This window comes from Hylobates moloch, unplaced genomic scaffold (assembly GCF_009828535.3).
Source record: "Hylobates moloch isolate HMO894 unplaced genomic scaffold, HMol_V3 SCAFFOLD_3, whole genome shotgun sequence".
Classification (NCBI taxonomy): Eukaryota; Metazoa; Chordata; class Mammalia; order Primates; family Hylobatidae; genus Hylobates; species Hylobates moloch.
Window position 1 is genome coordinate 723,523 of NW_026652278.1, and position 13,359 is coordinate 736,881.

Consider the following 13,359-nt stretch of genomic DNA (forward strand, 5'->3'; position numbering starts at 1 on the left):
CTAATAATTTTAGTCATGAATGCTTTTATATTTTTATCAAATATTTTTCTCTATCTATGCAGATGATGTTTTCCTCCTCCATTCCTTGAGTTAATTACCTTGATTCTTTCTAATGATTATCACAATAGGGCAGCTTGGCTGTGCTGTCACTCACTTTATGTCACCAGCTTTGGTTGGCGGCTCTTGTGTCCGGGGTGTGTGCATCTGTGCTTGTGAGGAAGACGATGTTTAATTTTCCTTTCATGTGTGTCCTCCTCAGGATGTGGTAAAAGTTATGTTGGCCTTTTAGTCAGTTAGCAAGTGTTCCTTTCTGACCATTCTTAGGAGAAATTTGTATAAGATTGGTGGTTATTTCATCCTTAAAAGTGTAGAAGAATTCCCTGGTAAAGCCACCTGAGCCCAGAGCTTGTTTGGGAAAATTTTAAATTATGGATCCAATTTATTTCATAGTTATAGAATTCTTCAGAGTTTCTTTTTCTTCTTGTAACACTTTTCATGGGTTGCGTTTTTGTGGGATGTTTTTATTGAAAATACATTTTGGATGTATTGCCATGAAGTTGTTCTCAGTGTCCTTGTATTACCTTTTAATGCCTGTGGGACCTGTAGAGCCCTGTCACCCCTCGCTCGCTCTCCAGATCAGTCTCACCGGGGGTGATCAGTTCCATCGACCTCTCAAAGGAGCCCATGCTTTCCAGGCCGCCAGCATGGCCCCTCTGCCTGGCTGTCATCCCTGAGGGGACAGCCTCCTCCTAGATTGCCTGGAATTCTGAGGTGCAGCCCTTCAAGAACCCAGCCTGAGAGAGAGACTGAGAGAGTGGAGCTCTTGGTGGGCCCTGAACCCCGTTTTCTAAGCCCAGCCTGCAGCACGATGCGGAGCACCAGGGAGCCCTCAGCTGCCTCAGTGCCTGATAGCCAGGCTCGTGTCCCTGGATGCCTACTGACTTCCAGATCTCGGCCCAGTCATTCTTTGGATATTGATTACCCTCCAGTTCTTAGAGATACATTTTTGCCAACAGGTCATCCAGCTTTCCTAATTTCCCACTCAAGAGTAATGGTTTTAACAAACCGAGTCCAACATCATAGGAAGCATTAGCTCTTCTCTATATATTAAGTTTTTAAGTGGTTGTGTGTGCACACAAAGAAATTCTGTCTCTAATGAGCCAGTAGTTTTTAGTGTAAGAATGAAACAAACACATAAATTTGAATAAATGCATGAACGGGTGTGTTTCTTATGAGTGTCTTCATACTTGGGTGCTGATGTTCACAAAGATTATCACACGTGACAAAGTGAAACCCATGAGTGGAAGAGGGAAGGAAGATAGCACAGCCTCCATCCATCCCACAGAAACGCACTGAGCACCTGCTGTGTGCGGACACGTGCCGAGCACCTGCTGTGTGCGGACACGTGCCGAGCACCTGCTGTGTGCGGACACGTGCCGAGCACCTTCTGTGTGCGGACACGTGCCGAGCACCTTCTGTGTGCGGACACGTGCTGAGCACCTTCTGTGTGCGGACACGTGCTGAGCACCTTCTCTGTGCAGACATGCACTGGCATGGGGAGGGAGGGAGTTCTCTGAGGAAAGACCCTTATGCTTGTGGTCTACACCCGCTCCTGTGACCTCCTGTGTGTGTTATGTGTCCATGTAGACGTACAGTTTGTATTTCCTGGACCACCTGGTCAAGGCCCTGCAGAAGATGTGCCTGCACGAACTCACGGTCCCCGTCCTGCAGTTGGGGGTGCTGATTTCGGACTCTGTGGTGGGAAGCAAGGGCCTAGTGGATCTCTACCACCTTCGGTGGGTACAGCTCCTTTTTATTTCCCCAAAGCAGTACAAAAATGAACAACATGTTAAGGTATTAATTCTGTAGTTGACTGTGTAAATAATAAAGTCCCTGGGACTTGAACACCAAGTAAATAAAAATATTTGAATATAAAAATGGTATTTTTGGTTGGGGTGGGAGGACTATTTGATCCCAGGAGTTTGAGACCAGCCTGGGCAACATAGCAAGACCCCATCTCTACAAAAAATTTAAAAAATATATTAGCCAGGTATGGTGACACACACCTGTTGTCACAACTACTCAGGAGGCTGAGGCAAGACGATCACCTGAGCCTTAAGACGTCGAGCCTGCAGTGAGCTATGATCGTGCCCCTGCACTCTAGCCTGGGCAACAGAGCATGACCCTGTTACTAAAAATTTAAAAGATAAAATAGGATATTTTTATTTTAAAATTTCGACCTGATCCTTAGGAGAATATTCTTATTTTAAGGAAATACAGGCATATCTTGGAGATATTGCAGGTTGTGTTCCAAAACAAAACAAATATCACAATAAAGCAAGTCACAGGAATTTTTTGGTTTTCCAGAGTATATAAAAGTTAGGTTTACACTGTTCTGTAGTCTATTAAGTGTGCAATAGCATCATGTCTAAAAAATGTACATACAGCCATTTAAAATGTATGTACTAAAAATGCTAAAAAGGCTGGCGATTTCTTAAAATAAGACAGCAATAAAATTTGCCACATGGATCAACTCTCTCACAAAAGGTTTCTCTGTAGCATGCAATGCTATTTGATAGAATTTTACCCATGGCAGAAGTTCTTTCAAAATTGGAGTCAGTCTCTTAAATGTTGCTGCCACTTTATCAACTCAATGTATGGAATATTCTAGGTCCCTTTTGTCATTTCCGCAGTGTTCACGGCATCTTCACTGGGAGCAGATCCCAGCTCAAGAAACCACTTTCTCTGCTTATCCATAAGAGGCAATTCCACATCCATTCAAGTTTTCTCGAGATTGCAGCAGTTCAGTGCCGTCTTCAGGCTCCACTTCTGATTCTACTGCTCTTGCTGTTTCCCCCACATCTGTAGCTCCTTCTACTGAAATCTTGGATCCTTCAAAGTCATCCATGAGGGTTGGAATCAACTTCTTCCAAATTCCTGTTAATGCTGATATTTTGGCCTCCTGCCATGAATCAGGAATGTTCTTAATGGGATCTAGAATGGTGAATCTTTTCCAGAAGGTTTTCAATTCACTTTGCCCAGATCCATCAGAAGAATCACTCTCTGCGGCAGCTATAACTTTATTAAATGTGCTTCATAAATAGTAAGACTTGAAAGTCGAAGTGCCTCCTTGATCCATGGGCTGCATGGATGCGGTGTTAGCAGTGGTGTTAGCAGGCATGGAGATGGCATTCGTTTCCTTGCACGTCTCCGTGAGCACTCTTGGGTGGCCGAAGCATTGCCAATGAGCAATACTGTTTTGAAAGGAATTGGTTTTTCTGAGCAGCAGGTCTCAACAGTGGGCTTTAAATATTCAGCAAACCATGCTGTCAACAGATGTGTTGTCACCAGGCTTTGTTGTCCACTTGCAGAGCACAGGCAGAGTAGATTGAGCATCATTCTTTTTTTTTTTTTTTTGAGATAGAGTCTTGCTCTGTTGCCCAGGCTGGAGTGTAGTGGCGTGATCTCGGCTCACTACAAGCTCCGCCTCCCGAGTTTACGCCATTCTCCTGCCTCAGACTCCCGAGTAGCTGGGACTACAGGCGCCCGCCAACATGCCCAGCTAATTTTTTGTATTTTTTTTTTTAGTAGAGATGGGGTTTCATCGTGTTAGACAGGATGGTCTCGATCTCCTACCCTCGTGATCCGCCTGCCTTGGCCTCTCCAAGTGCTGGGATTACAGGCATGAGCCACCATGCCTGGCTGATTGAGCATCATTCTTAAAGGCCCTGGGATTTTCAGAATGGTGAATGCGGATTGGCTTCAACTCAAAGTCCCCAGCTGCGTTAGCCCCTGGCAAGAGAGTCAGCCTGTGCTTGGAAGCTTGGAAGCCAGGCATTGACTTTTCTTCTCTAGCTCTGAAAGTCCTAGAAGGCATCTTCTTCCAGTAGAAGGCTGTGTGGTCTACAGTGGAAATCTGTTGTTTAGCGTATCCACCATCAATGCTCTTATTAGCTGGATCTTCCAGCTAACTTGCTTCAGCTTCTCCATCAGCACTTGCTGCTTCACCTGGCACTTTTATGTGTTGGAGACAGCTTCTGTCCTTAAACCTCACGAGCCCACCTCTGCTGCTTCAAACTTGTCTTCTGCAGCTTCCTCACGTCTCCCAGCCTTCATGGGATTGAAGAGAGTGAGAGCCTCGCTCTGGATGAGGCTTCGGCCTGAAGGAATGTTGTGACTGGTTTGATCTTTGGCACAGACCACGGAAAGTTTTTCGTATCAGCACTGAGGCGGCTTCGCTTTCTCGTCATCTGTATTCATATGTTCCCTGTAGGAGCTTCTCATTTCCTTTCAGAACTTTTCCTTTGCACTTACAACTTGGTTAACTGGTGCAGGGGCCGAGCTTCCAGTCTGTCTCCACTTCTGACGCGCTTTCCTCACTGAACTGAATCATTTTTGGCTTTTTCTTTAAAGTGAGGGACGTGCGCCTGTTCCTTTCTCTGGAACACTTAGAGCCCATCGTAGGGTTACTAACTGGCCTTATTTCAAAATTTATGTGTCTTGGGGAATAGGGAGGCCCAAGGGGAGGGAGAGAAATGGGGGAGCGGCCAAGCCGTGGAGCAATCAGAACCCACGGGACATTTATCGACTCAGTTCACCGTCTTATATGGGCGTGGCTGATGGTGCCCCAAAACAATTATAATAGTAACCTCAAAGATCACTGAACACAGATCACCGTAACAGAATCATAATAATGACACAGTTTGAAATATTTTGAGAATTACCAAAATGTGACACAGAGACACTGAGTGAGCAGGTGCTGTTGGAAAATGGCGTCGATGGACTTGGTCACTCAGGGCTGCCCCAGACGTTCAATTTGTAAAATATGCACTATCTGAGCAGCGCAATAAAGCACAGTGTGATAAATGGAGGCGCGCCCAGGCCCCGAAGGATCTGGGAGAAAGGCCGCAAGTTGCATTTTCAGCTTGCTGAGATATCCCAGGGCCGGGCGCAGGAGAGGAAGCTGGAGCAGGCGTGGTCACGGGGCCAAGAGGGCCACCGGGGCCCGCACAGGGATGCTTCCCGGTGTCTGTGCCTGAAAGCATTTGACAAGAATAGGGTTTTCAACAGGAGTCGAGGCTTCTCTGCTTGTTGTGGTGGGTGCTGAGCTCACCTGAGGGCCTCCTCTTCTCCGCGGACGGCGTCAAGGAGCAACAGATAATGCCTCACACGAGGTCTGTGAAGGAGCGGGAAAAAAATCCCGCCTGAAATCTGATGGTGCCACCTGGCACTTTTCCCTAGTAATTTCGCTTCCCTTTAAAAATGATTGAAAATACCATCCAAGTATGCCTCGATGTTTTAGTTGACCGTTTTCTGTGAAGCACACTCGTAGCTTCGTTTCTGGCTCCCTCCGCGCCCACGCAGCACTGACTCTTCCGGCCACACTCCCCACAGCCTTGCCCACGCGTGCTCCGAGCTGAAGCTGAGAGAAGCAGCCGCGCAGCATGAAGAGGCGGTCGGGCAGGTGTACATCAGCGAGCTGGAACAGGCCAGGTGTGTGCAGTCCCACCCTGCGCCGCCTGGGGTTTGAGTCTCGCCCTTGGTGCAGCCAGGCGAAAGCCAGCCGCACGGCCGTCCTCTGGGGAGAGTTAGCACTTGGGGGACACGGCTGTGGCCGGTTCTGGGTCGTGCCGGGGGTGGGTTGTGGGGAGGTGCTTCTCACAGAGGGAAGGAGGGGCGGTGAGGGGGGCTCACCAGGGTGGCCCGAGCCCCTCCCCAGAGGACAGAAAGGCTGGGTGCTGGGCCCTGGACCCTTGGGCACTGGGTGCTGGGCGCCGGGTCCTGAGGCAGTACCACTCGTGTCTCCGGCAGCCTTCAGGCACGAGTTCACTTCAGAGCTGTTGAAGTTTACTAACGTCAGGCTGTTTAACAACTAACTCTCGTTAGTGTAGCAAATGACTTTTAGATTTAGAGACCATCTCAGAAATACTTCTGTGCTATGATTGTATATGGTTCTGTTTTTATTAGTTTTTACAAGATACTTTTTAAAATTACGTGATACATTTTATAGTGAAAATCTTAGAACATGTAGATAAAAGAAAGAGGCAAATAAAGCTCACGATTGGCCCCATCATTCAGTATAACCCTGTTCATATTTTCACATATGCTTTTCTGGCCATTTCCCCATTACATAGAAACAGACGCTGTTACAGTAAAAGTGGAATTAAGCTCTCTACACCTTTCACTTAGCAGCCTGTGGTAACCAGCGTTCACCTGCAGTGTGAACTTTGCGTTTTTCAGCACCATGAGTTATCTGTGCACCATGAGTTATCTATGCAGCCCGGCTGAACATTGGAACCGTGTCTACACTCTCCTGGTATAAGGGGTGTGGAGCAGTGTCCCAGGAACCTGGCCTTTGGCCCAGTTGTTCTCACAGCCCTAAAATAACTTTGGAGCAAAGGAGTTGTGGAGGCCATAGGGTCCTGGTTCCCTCCTGTTCATTTGTTTACGAGCTGTGGAGGGTGGCAGACGGCAGAGGCCAGTGCGGTGTGGGGTGCTGGGAGCAGTGGCGTCTCGGCGGCAGGGGGGGCCTTGGCCTGGAACGCGTGTGGCTGGGGAGGCCTGGGCAGAGGGGCATGCAGGCCTCTGGAGACGGTCAGAGGGCGAAAAGGCCCCGGGGCTGGGCCTGCAGGGTCTTGACCTCTGCTGTGACCCCCTGCTGGCCTGTCTTCTAAGGGACCTCTCTGGACATGGTGTGGCAAATGGCCAGGGCCTGGTGTTCATGGCACAGGAGAAGGCGGGACAGCTAGGGGCCGTGGCCGGGGCCAGGTGGAGCAGTGAAGGGGAAGGTAGCAGACACCTTGAAGATCCCGCGGGAAGTCCGAGCGGGGAGCAGGAGCCCACCCAGGGACCTGTAGTTGGTGCTGAACTTTCAGGTGGGGGTGCCCGCGGGAGGCGCAGTGGGGCCGGGGGCTGGGCAGGCCGGAGAGATGGAGTCCGAGATGCTCATTAGACACCTGTCAGGCTGTCAAATAGCGGCTGAACATGAGTTTGGAGTTTGGAAGAGAGAACCAGTGATGGACACAAATTTGGGAGTCAGATGTGCTGTTAGATCCTGAGGATTTTAAAAAATCTTTGTAAACACTCACGTGAAGAATGTAATTGTGGCTGTTTGCGTTTGCGTTTCTGTGGTTGCTCGTGAAGGGACATTTTCGTGGCCATGTGGCTCCTCTCTTGCATATTGTCTGTTTTCCTCACGTTAGCTGCAGAAGAGAGATCGCGCTGAAAAAAGAGAAAAATAAGGAGCCTTTGTTAGAAGAAAGCCTGCCAGCACTGAACGAGCAGACACTTCCCGTCCAGCCTGGGGAGATCAGACCACTGGAAGCCAAGGACAAGGTAACCTCACCGTCCAGAATCCTCCTGACCCACAGCCCAGCGGGCACCGGAGCCTCGTGGCCATGCAGGGCTGCAGCTGAGCCAGGAGGCTGGCCTGTGTGTCTGTCAGTGTGCGAGAGGCCGGCCTGTGTGTCTGTCAGCGTGCAAGGGGCCGGCCTGTGTGCGAGTGTGCGAGGGGCCGGCCTGTGTGTCAGTGTGCGAGGGGCCGGCCTGTGTGTCTTGCAGCTGAGCCAGGAAGCCGGCCTGTGTGTCAGTGTGAGGGGTCGGCCTGTGTGTGAGGGGCCGGCCTGTGTGTCAGTGTGTGAGGAGCTGGCCTGTGTGTGTGCGAGGGGCCGGCCTGTGTGTGTGTGAGGAGCCGGCATGTGTGAGTGTGCGAGGGGCCGGCGTGTGTGTGTGTGAGGGGCCAGCCTGCGTGTGAGTGTGCCAGGGGCCGGCCTGCGTGTGAGTGTGCGTGAGTGTGCGAGGGGCCGGCCTGTGTGTGAGTGTGCGAGGGGCCGGACTGTGAGTGATTTCTCCTCCCGTGGGCCCTGGAATTCCTCGGGAAAGATGAGCTTTATGTGCACCACAGGCCTCCCTGGAACAGCCTGCCGGGCGCCTGGGCAGAGGCTGAGAGAAGGTGGGGGGGGCTCCGCCTGGAGGTCCCCGTCATCTGACAGAACTGGTTCTCCCACCACCCGGGTTTCCCTCGGCAGGAGAGCACAGCACCCCTCTGCATTTGCCCATAAAGGAAGGTGACCAGCCCAGCTCCTAATCCCAAACACAGTTACCGTGGGAGCACCATGGAAGGGCAAAGGCCATGCTTCCTGTGACCTGGCAGTCAGGACAGGACAGGGGCTCAGCACAAGACCTTGATCCAGAACACAGCAGTGCGGGCCTCAGCCACCGCCCCAGGCAGGGGGCTCTGCTTAGCTAGGAGAGGGTGGGGGGATGCAGGGTAGGCCCAGATCCTAGTGCAGGGGCTCAGGCACCGGCCCACACCCAGGACGCCCTAGCAAGGCCGGGTGCACAGCCACAGGCAGGCCCAGATCCCAGGGTTGGTCAGCAGCACGAGGTGGGCCAAGGGGTCCTACACCCCAGTGTGTGTGTGTAGAGCAGCAAAGGCTCTACGTGGCTAGTGGTGGGCTTAGATGGCTGCAAGGGGATTCGTGAGAAGAGAGAGGTGCGCAGGGGGCAGGAGGTCTGTCGGGGGAAAGGCGAAGGCCTGAGCTCCGGCCTTGGGGCACACAGGGAGCTTGTGAGGCGCCCACGGTGCCTAGGCCAGCAGGGAGCCCTCGGTGGGGTGTGGCTCCCTGTGTGGTACAGACGGCTCCTGAGCCAGAGCCTGTCCTGCGAGATTCAGAGGTCACAAGTGTCAGGACTGTGCCGCCTGGGGCTGCGGTGTCTTACAGATTTTGAAGATGAATGGGGAGACCGGGAGGGACCTGGATGGGACGTCCTTTCCCCACCTGTGGATGCTGAAGGCAGAAGTTCTGCTGGAGATGAACCTGTACCAGCCTGCACGGCTGCTCCTGTCGGAGGCTCATCTGGCTTTCCAGGTGAGGAGCCCCTCCCAGCCCATCACCATCCACAGCCGCTCCCAGCGCACTGTGCACAGTGGAGGGGCTGCGGGCAGAAGCTTGGGCTGTAGCGTTCAGCTCTAGCAAGGCCACATGCCTCTCTTGTCTGGGTCCGGCTCTCTGCGGGAAGTCAGTCCTGCACGTCCTCTGTCTGTCCGTCTTTTGCTCTGCCACTCACAGTTTGCTGAAGTTTCTATTTCCAATACCTGCTGTGGGTCTCTGCAACCTCTCGTTTCTCTTGGGTGTCGGTGGCTCTGCTCTGCCTCCTGCCACGGTCAGTTTCTTACCTTCTGAGGCTGGACGAGAACTTGGAGAACCCCAGAGGGTGTCTCTGCCAGAAGTGCCACTTTGTTCTAGAAGGTGGATCTTGTGCGGGGCCGCCTGGGTCCAGGGATCCGGGCCTGGTCTGGTCTTTGTTTTGCTTTCGCTCCCTGGATGTGACCCTTACGGTCCCCAGCGAAAGCCCCGAGACGTTTGCTGAGGCCCCATCTCCCCGGCGGGCACTGCAGCTGTTCGGTCTCAGCTGGTTCCTGCCAGGTTTTGTGACATCCGGCTCTGCCCTGAGCAGCCAAGCCCAGCTGACAGCCCTGAGGGGGAGTGCGGACCTCGGACCCTTCGCCTCGGCCCCTCCTCCTGGGACTGGCCCTGCAAGCCTCAGCACTGGAAGCCCCAGCTGCAGCCTCCTCTCCTCATCCCGGGCGCTTGCATTCCCCCGGGTTTCGCTCCCCTGCAGGGATGGCAGCCCCAGGAAAAAGCCAGATGGATGGAGGCCCACAGGTGCTTCTCTCTGTGCAAAGATTGTAGTTGCCAGTTTTTACCAGCACTGACTGCCCTCCAAACTCACCTCAGACACATGGTGACATCTTCTGTCCAGATGTTAGAGTTGCTTTCACTGGGAGGGTGAGGCAGAGCTACAGAACCAGACAGCCTGTCACTTGTTTTGAAGAAAAACTCCAGAAAAAGAGAGGGTCCTAGAATGGTATAAAAATTCAGTGATGCCCATCAAAGCTTTGAGAGGTTCAGACTTTATCTCTGGCACTGAGGACAGGTGTGTGCAGGTCTCAGGCAGGGGGACAGGTGTGTGCAGGTCTCAGGCAGGGGGACAGGTGTGTGCAGGTCTCTGATAGCAGAGACGGGTGTGTGCACACCAGGGTCAAAAGGGAGCTTGTCCAAGGAAGGGACTGAGGATGCTGTGGACAGCTGGGGAAGGGACACACACGGGTGCAGCATTCTTTTAGCCGCAGTCACAGGAGAGGGCCAGCCTCTGCTGGGGCCGCAGGGCTGGAGGTGTGGAAGAGCTCCTGGGAGCTCCCGGGGCGAGAGTCATCCCCCGAGGTGGGCAGAGGCCCGGCCTCCCTCACCCTGAGGTCAGGAGGCAGTGGGAGGTGGTGAGAGCCCTGGGACTTAGGGAGTGAATCTGCCGCATGCTGGGGCCTCCGTGGTCCTGAGCTCTGGGACTTGGGGAGTGAACCTGCCTCATACCGTGGACCTTGGAGCCCAGTCCCAGGACAGACGTGATGGGTGCTGGACTCCCGCAAACGCCAGGACGCCGCCCTCCTTTCTGCAGCCGCTGTTCTGCAGGGACTTTGTTTCCCAGCAGGCGCTTCTGGCAGGAAGTTGTTTGTTTCCTTTATCTTTCCCCACCCTCTCGCCTGAAGGCCTCCTAGCTCCTGTCCTCAACTTTGCCCTCAGCTCACCCAGGCTTCTCAGCCACATCCACACCGCAGAAAGCCTGCCTTCATGTGCTGCCGTCCCGTCCCGCCCCTCCTCACCCTCAGCCAGTGCAGCCTGGCCGCCCTGCCCCCCCAGCCTCTCCTGAACCTGCTCCCCCAGGCTGGCGATGGGAGTGTGCTGTGCCCTTCCACCCTGGTCCCTCTTCCATGGGGCTCTCTCTGTCCTGCTGGTGGCACCCCTCCCCTCTCAGGCCCACCCACACGGTGACCTTGTCTCTTGGGGGTCTGATCTCCCCCTGGGCTCTCCCGCTGTGGCCTCAGCACTCAGACCCCCGCCGACCTCAGAGGCCTCCGGGCTGGAAACATCTGCCCTGGGGACTGTGACTGCTCCTTGTGCTGCCCACTCCTCAGGACAGGGCTCTGCCCTCCCACTCAGTGTCAGCACTGGAAACCCTGGCATCAGCCTCACACACCCCCCCACCCACCCACCCTGTCCTCTCCCTGCCTTCTGGGCACTCCTCACCCCCAGCCAAGCTCTGTCCCATCTCCGCACCCTCCTCCTCTCCATGTGGAAGCCCCTGCCCACCCTGTCGCCGGCCCCTCTGGCCCACTGTAGCTGCCCTGAACAAGCCCCGCAGGGGCCTGGCCCCGTTGGACCCTTGCCAGCCCTGCTCTCTGGGCCCAGCCATGAAGGGCCTCCCCCTCTTCCCTCCTCAGAGCCCTGTACCCCCCTGCCAGGCTTGGTCCAGAGGCCGGGAATGCCGTGCCACAGAGCCCAGCCGCCCACCTGCCTACCCTCAGGCCACCTGACTGCCCACAAGGCTGCTATGGACCCAGACCCTGCCCACACCGTCTGGCGGTCACAGCTATGCCCAGGTGCATGCAGGCTGCGGCATCCAGGTGGATCCTGTGTCGGGCAGGGGCACAACTGGGGCACGCCTCCCTAGTGGCTGCGGCCCCTCCCTCGTCCTGGGCATCTAAATGCATGGAACAGCCAGAAATGGAGCCATCAGCAGCTGGGACACCTGCTCTCTGGCGGGTAGCCCCAGCTCATCAGCCCACCCTCCCCTCTGTCCCCCCACCTGCACCTACACCTGGGAGGTTTGCCCAGGTCCAAACGAGCACACAGGGCATATTGTTTGGCCAGAAAGCGATGCATGGGAATAGGACGCTGCCTTTCCCGCCGCTGCTCCTGTCCTCTCCTCACCCTCTGACCAGAACCCCTCTGTTCTTAGCACAGGCTGCCGTGTGTGTCTGTCCCAGATCATGTGGCTGCCCGGCTCCCTGGCAGCAGGCCCCAGACGGGCAGGCCGGGCTCCGGGAGCCTCTGAGCCGCTCTCGGCATCAGTGTCCAGGTGTGGCTGTCCCGAAGCCTTTTGCCCCAAGCGGGAGCCCTAAAAGACAGGGCCAGGACGGGGCCAGCAGGAGCCAGGAGGCTCTGGGGACGAAGCTTCCTGCCGCCCAGGCAGCAGGGGACAAATCCCCCCAAAGATGAGCCAGAGCGGGGCTGCGCCTCCCTGAACGCCAATTCCGCTCGTCAGCTCATCACTGAAATATAATTAAATGGAATGAGATACAGTCAACGTGCGCTGCAGCCAGTGCTGACTCCAGAGAAGCCTCTGGCGGGCGGGGAGGGCGGGCGTCCCACTCAAGGAGTCACAGGGCGGCAGGAGCCGGGCAGGACCGCAAGTCCTGCCAGGGAGTGCGAGGGCGGCCGTGGGCTCCACCCTTACCCTTCCGCTGCCAGAGTGAGCGGCCCTGTCTTACCCTCACCTGGTGCCTCCGTCTGTCTCTGCCTCTCTGTCTCCCTCTTCCTTCTCTCTGCTGGCTCCTATCTCCCCGCCTGCACACGTCTGTAGAGGACCCCATGCATGTCTGAGTCTCTCTCCTTCAGGAGCTGGATGAGCCTTGTGCAGAGGCCCAGTGCCTGCTCCTCCTCGCACAGTTGGCCAACAAGGAGAAAAACTATGGACAAGCCAAGAAAATGATCGCACAGGCCCAGCACATGGGCGGAAGTGAGGAGTTCTGGTACAATTCCACTCTGACCCTGGCAGAGGCGCTCTTGTCCAGGGAACACTCAGGAAGAGAAGCTACGGTGAGTGGCACGGGGACCTGGGGCTGCCTGTCGGGTGCCGGGCCAGGTGCGTGGTGGAGAGGAAGGGCGTCCATGGGGCTCTGCCTGGCAGACCGCTGATGACACGCCTGGATCCATCCCTGCCCGCCCTCAGACACACCCGTATCCACCCCCGCCTATCCTCAGGTGTGTCACATATTTCAGAAGCTCATCAATGCCTTCAAGATCCTCAAGAAAGAAAGACCAAACCGATTGCCTTTATTGGAATTCATGACCACAGATCTAGAAGCCAGGTAACTCTTTGTAAGAAACACTGTACATTAGCGTGAAAGCTGTAGTTTCCTCTTTTCCATCTGCGATTTTTGTGCCATATGTCAAGCCTGTGCAAGTTCAGAGACCCACCTCATGGGGCCACATATCCACAGCTTTCCATGCAGCTCCAGAAAGCTCCAGAAGTTTCCTGAGCTTGCTTCAGGTTTTCTTTGAGAAGTGGACTTTCCATCCACATGTCCTGTCTGTTTGGCTTAGAAAGTCAACTTCAGGGCCTTGGGAAGGGCCTAGGAAACCTTTTCCTCTAAGTTTGTGGTGTGTCAGTATAAATTTGTAGGGAATGTGTTCTTACAGCTTTCACAAAGCCCTTGCCACAGGCACGCCTCTCTCATTGCCATTTATCGACGCTGTCTCTCTGTCGCCCAGGCTGGAGTGCAGTGGTGCAATCTCA

The 13,359-nt window shown here is 54.5% G+C and overlaps 1 protein-coding gene across 11 annotated transcripts in view; it reads left to right on the forward strand.

Annotated features, from left to right (window-relative positions):
- The window catches only part of CFAP46 (cilia and flagella associated protein 46), a 112,669-nt gene that overhangs the window by 62,688 nt on the left and 36,622 nt on the right, over positions 1-13,359 (forward strand). For all 11 annotated transcript variants that reach the window (XM_058435874.1, XM_058435875.1, XM_058435877.1 and 8 more), the window contains exons 32-37: positions 1,648-1,796; positions 5,395-5,493; positions 7,203-7,335; positions 8,724-8,870; positions 12,459-12,659; positions 12,825-12,931. In XM_058435874.1, the coding sequence (XP_058291857.1) occupies positions 1,648-1,796; positions 5,395-5,493; positions 7,203-7,335; positions 8,724-8,870; positions 12,459-12,659; positions 12,825-12,931 (836 nt within the window). The remainder of the gene's footprint in view (positions 1-1,647; positions 1,797-5,394; positions 5,494-7,202; positions 7,336-8,723; positions 8,871-12,458; positions 12,660-12,824; positions 12,932-13,359) is intronic.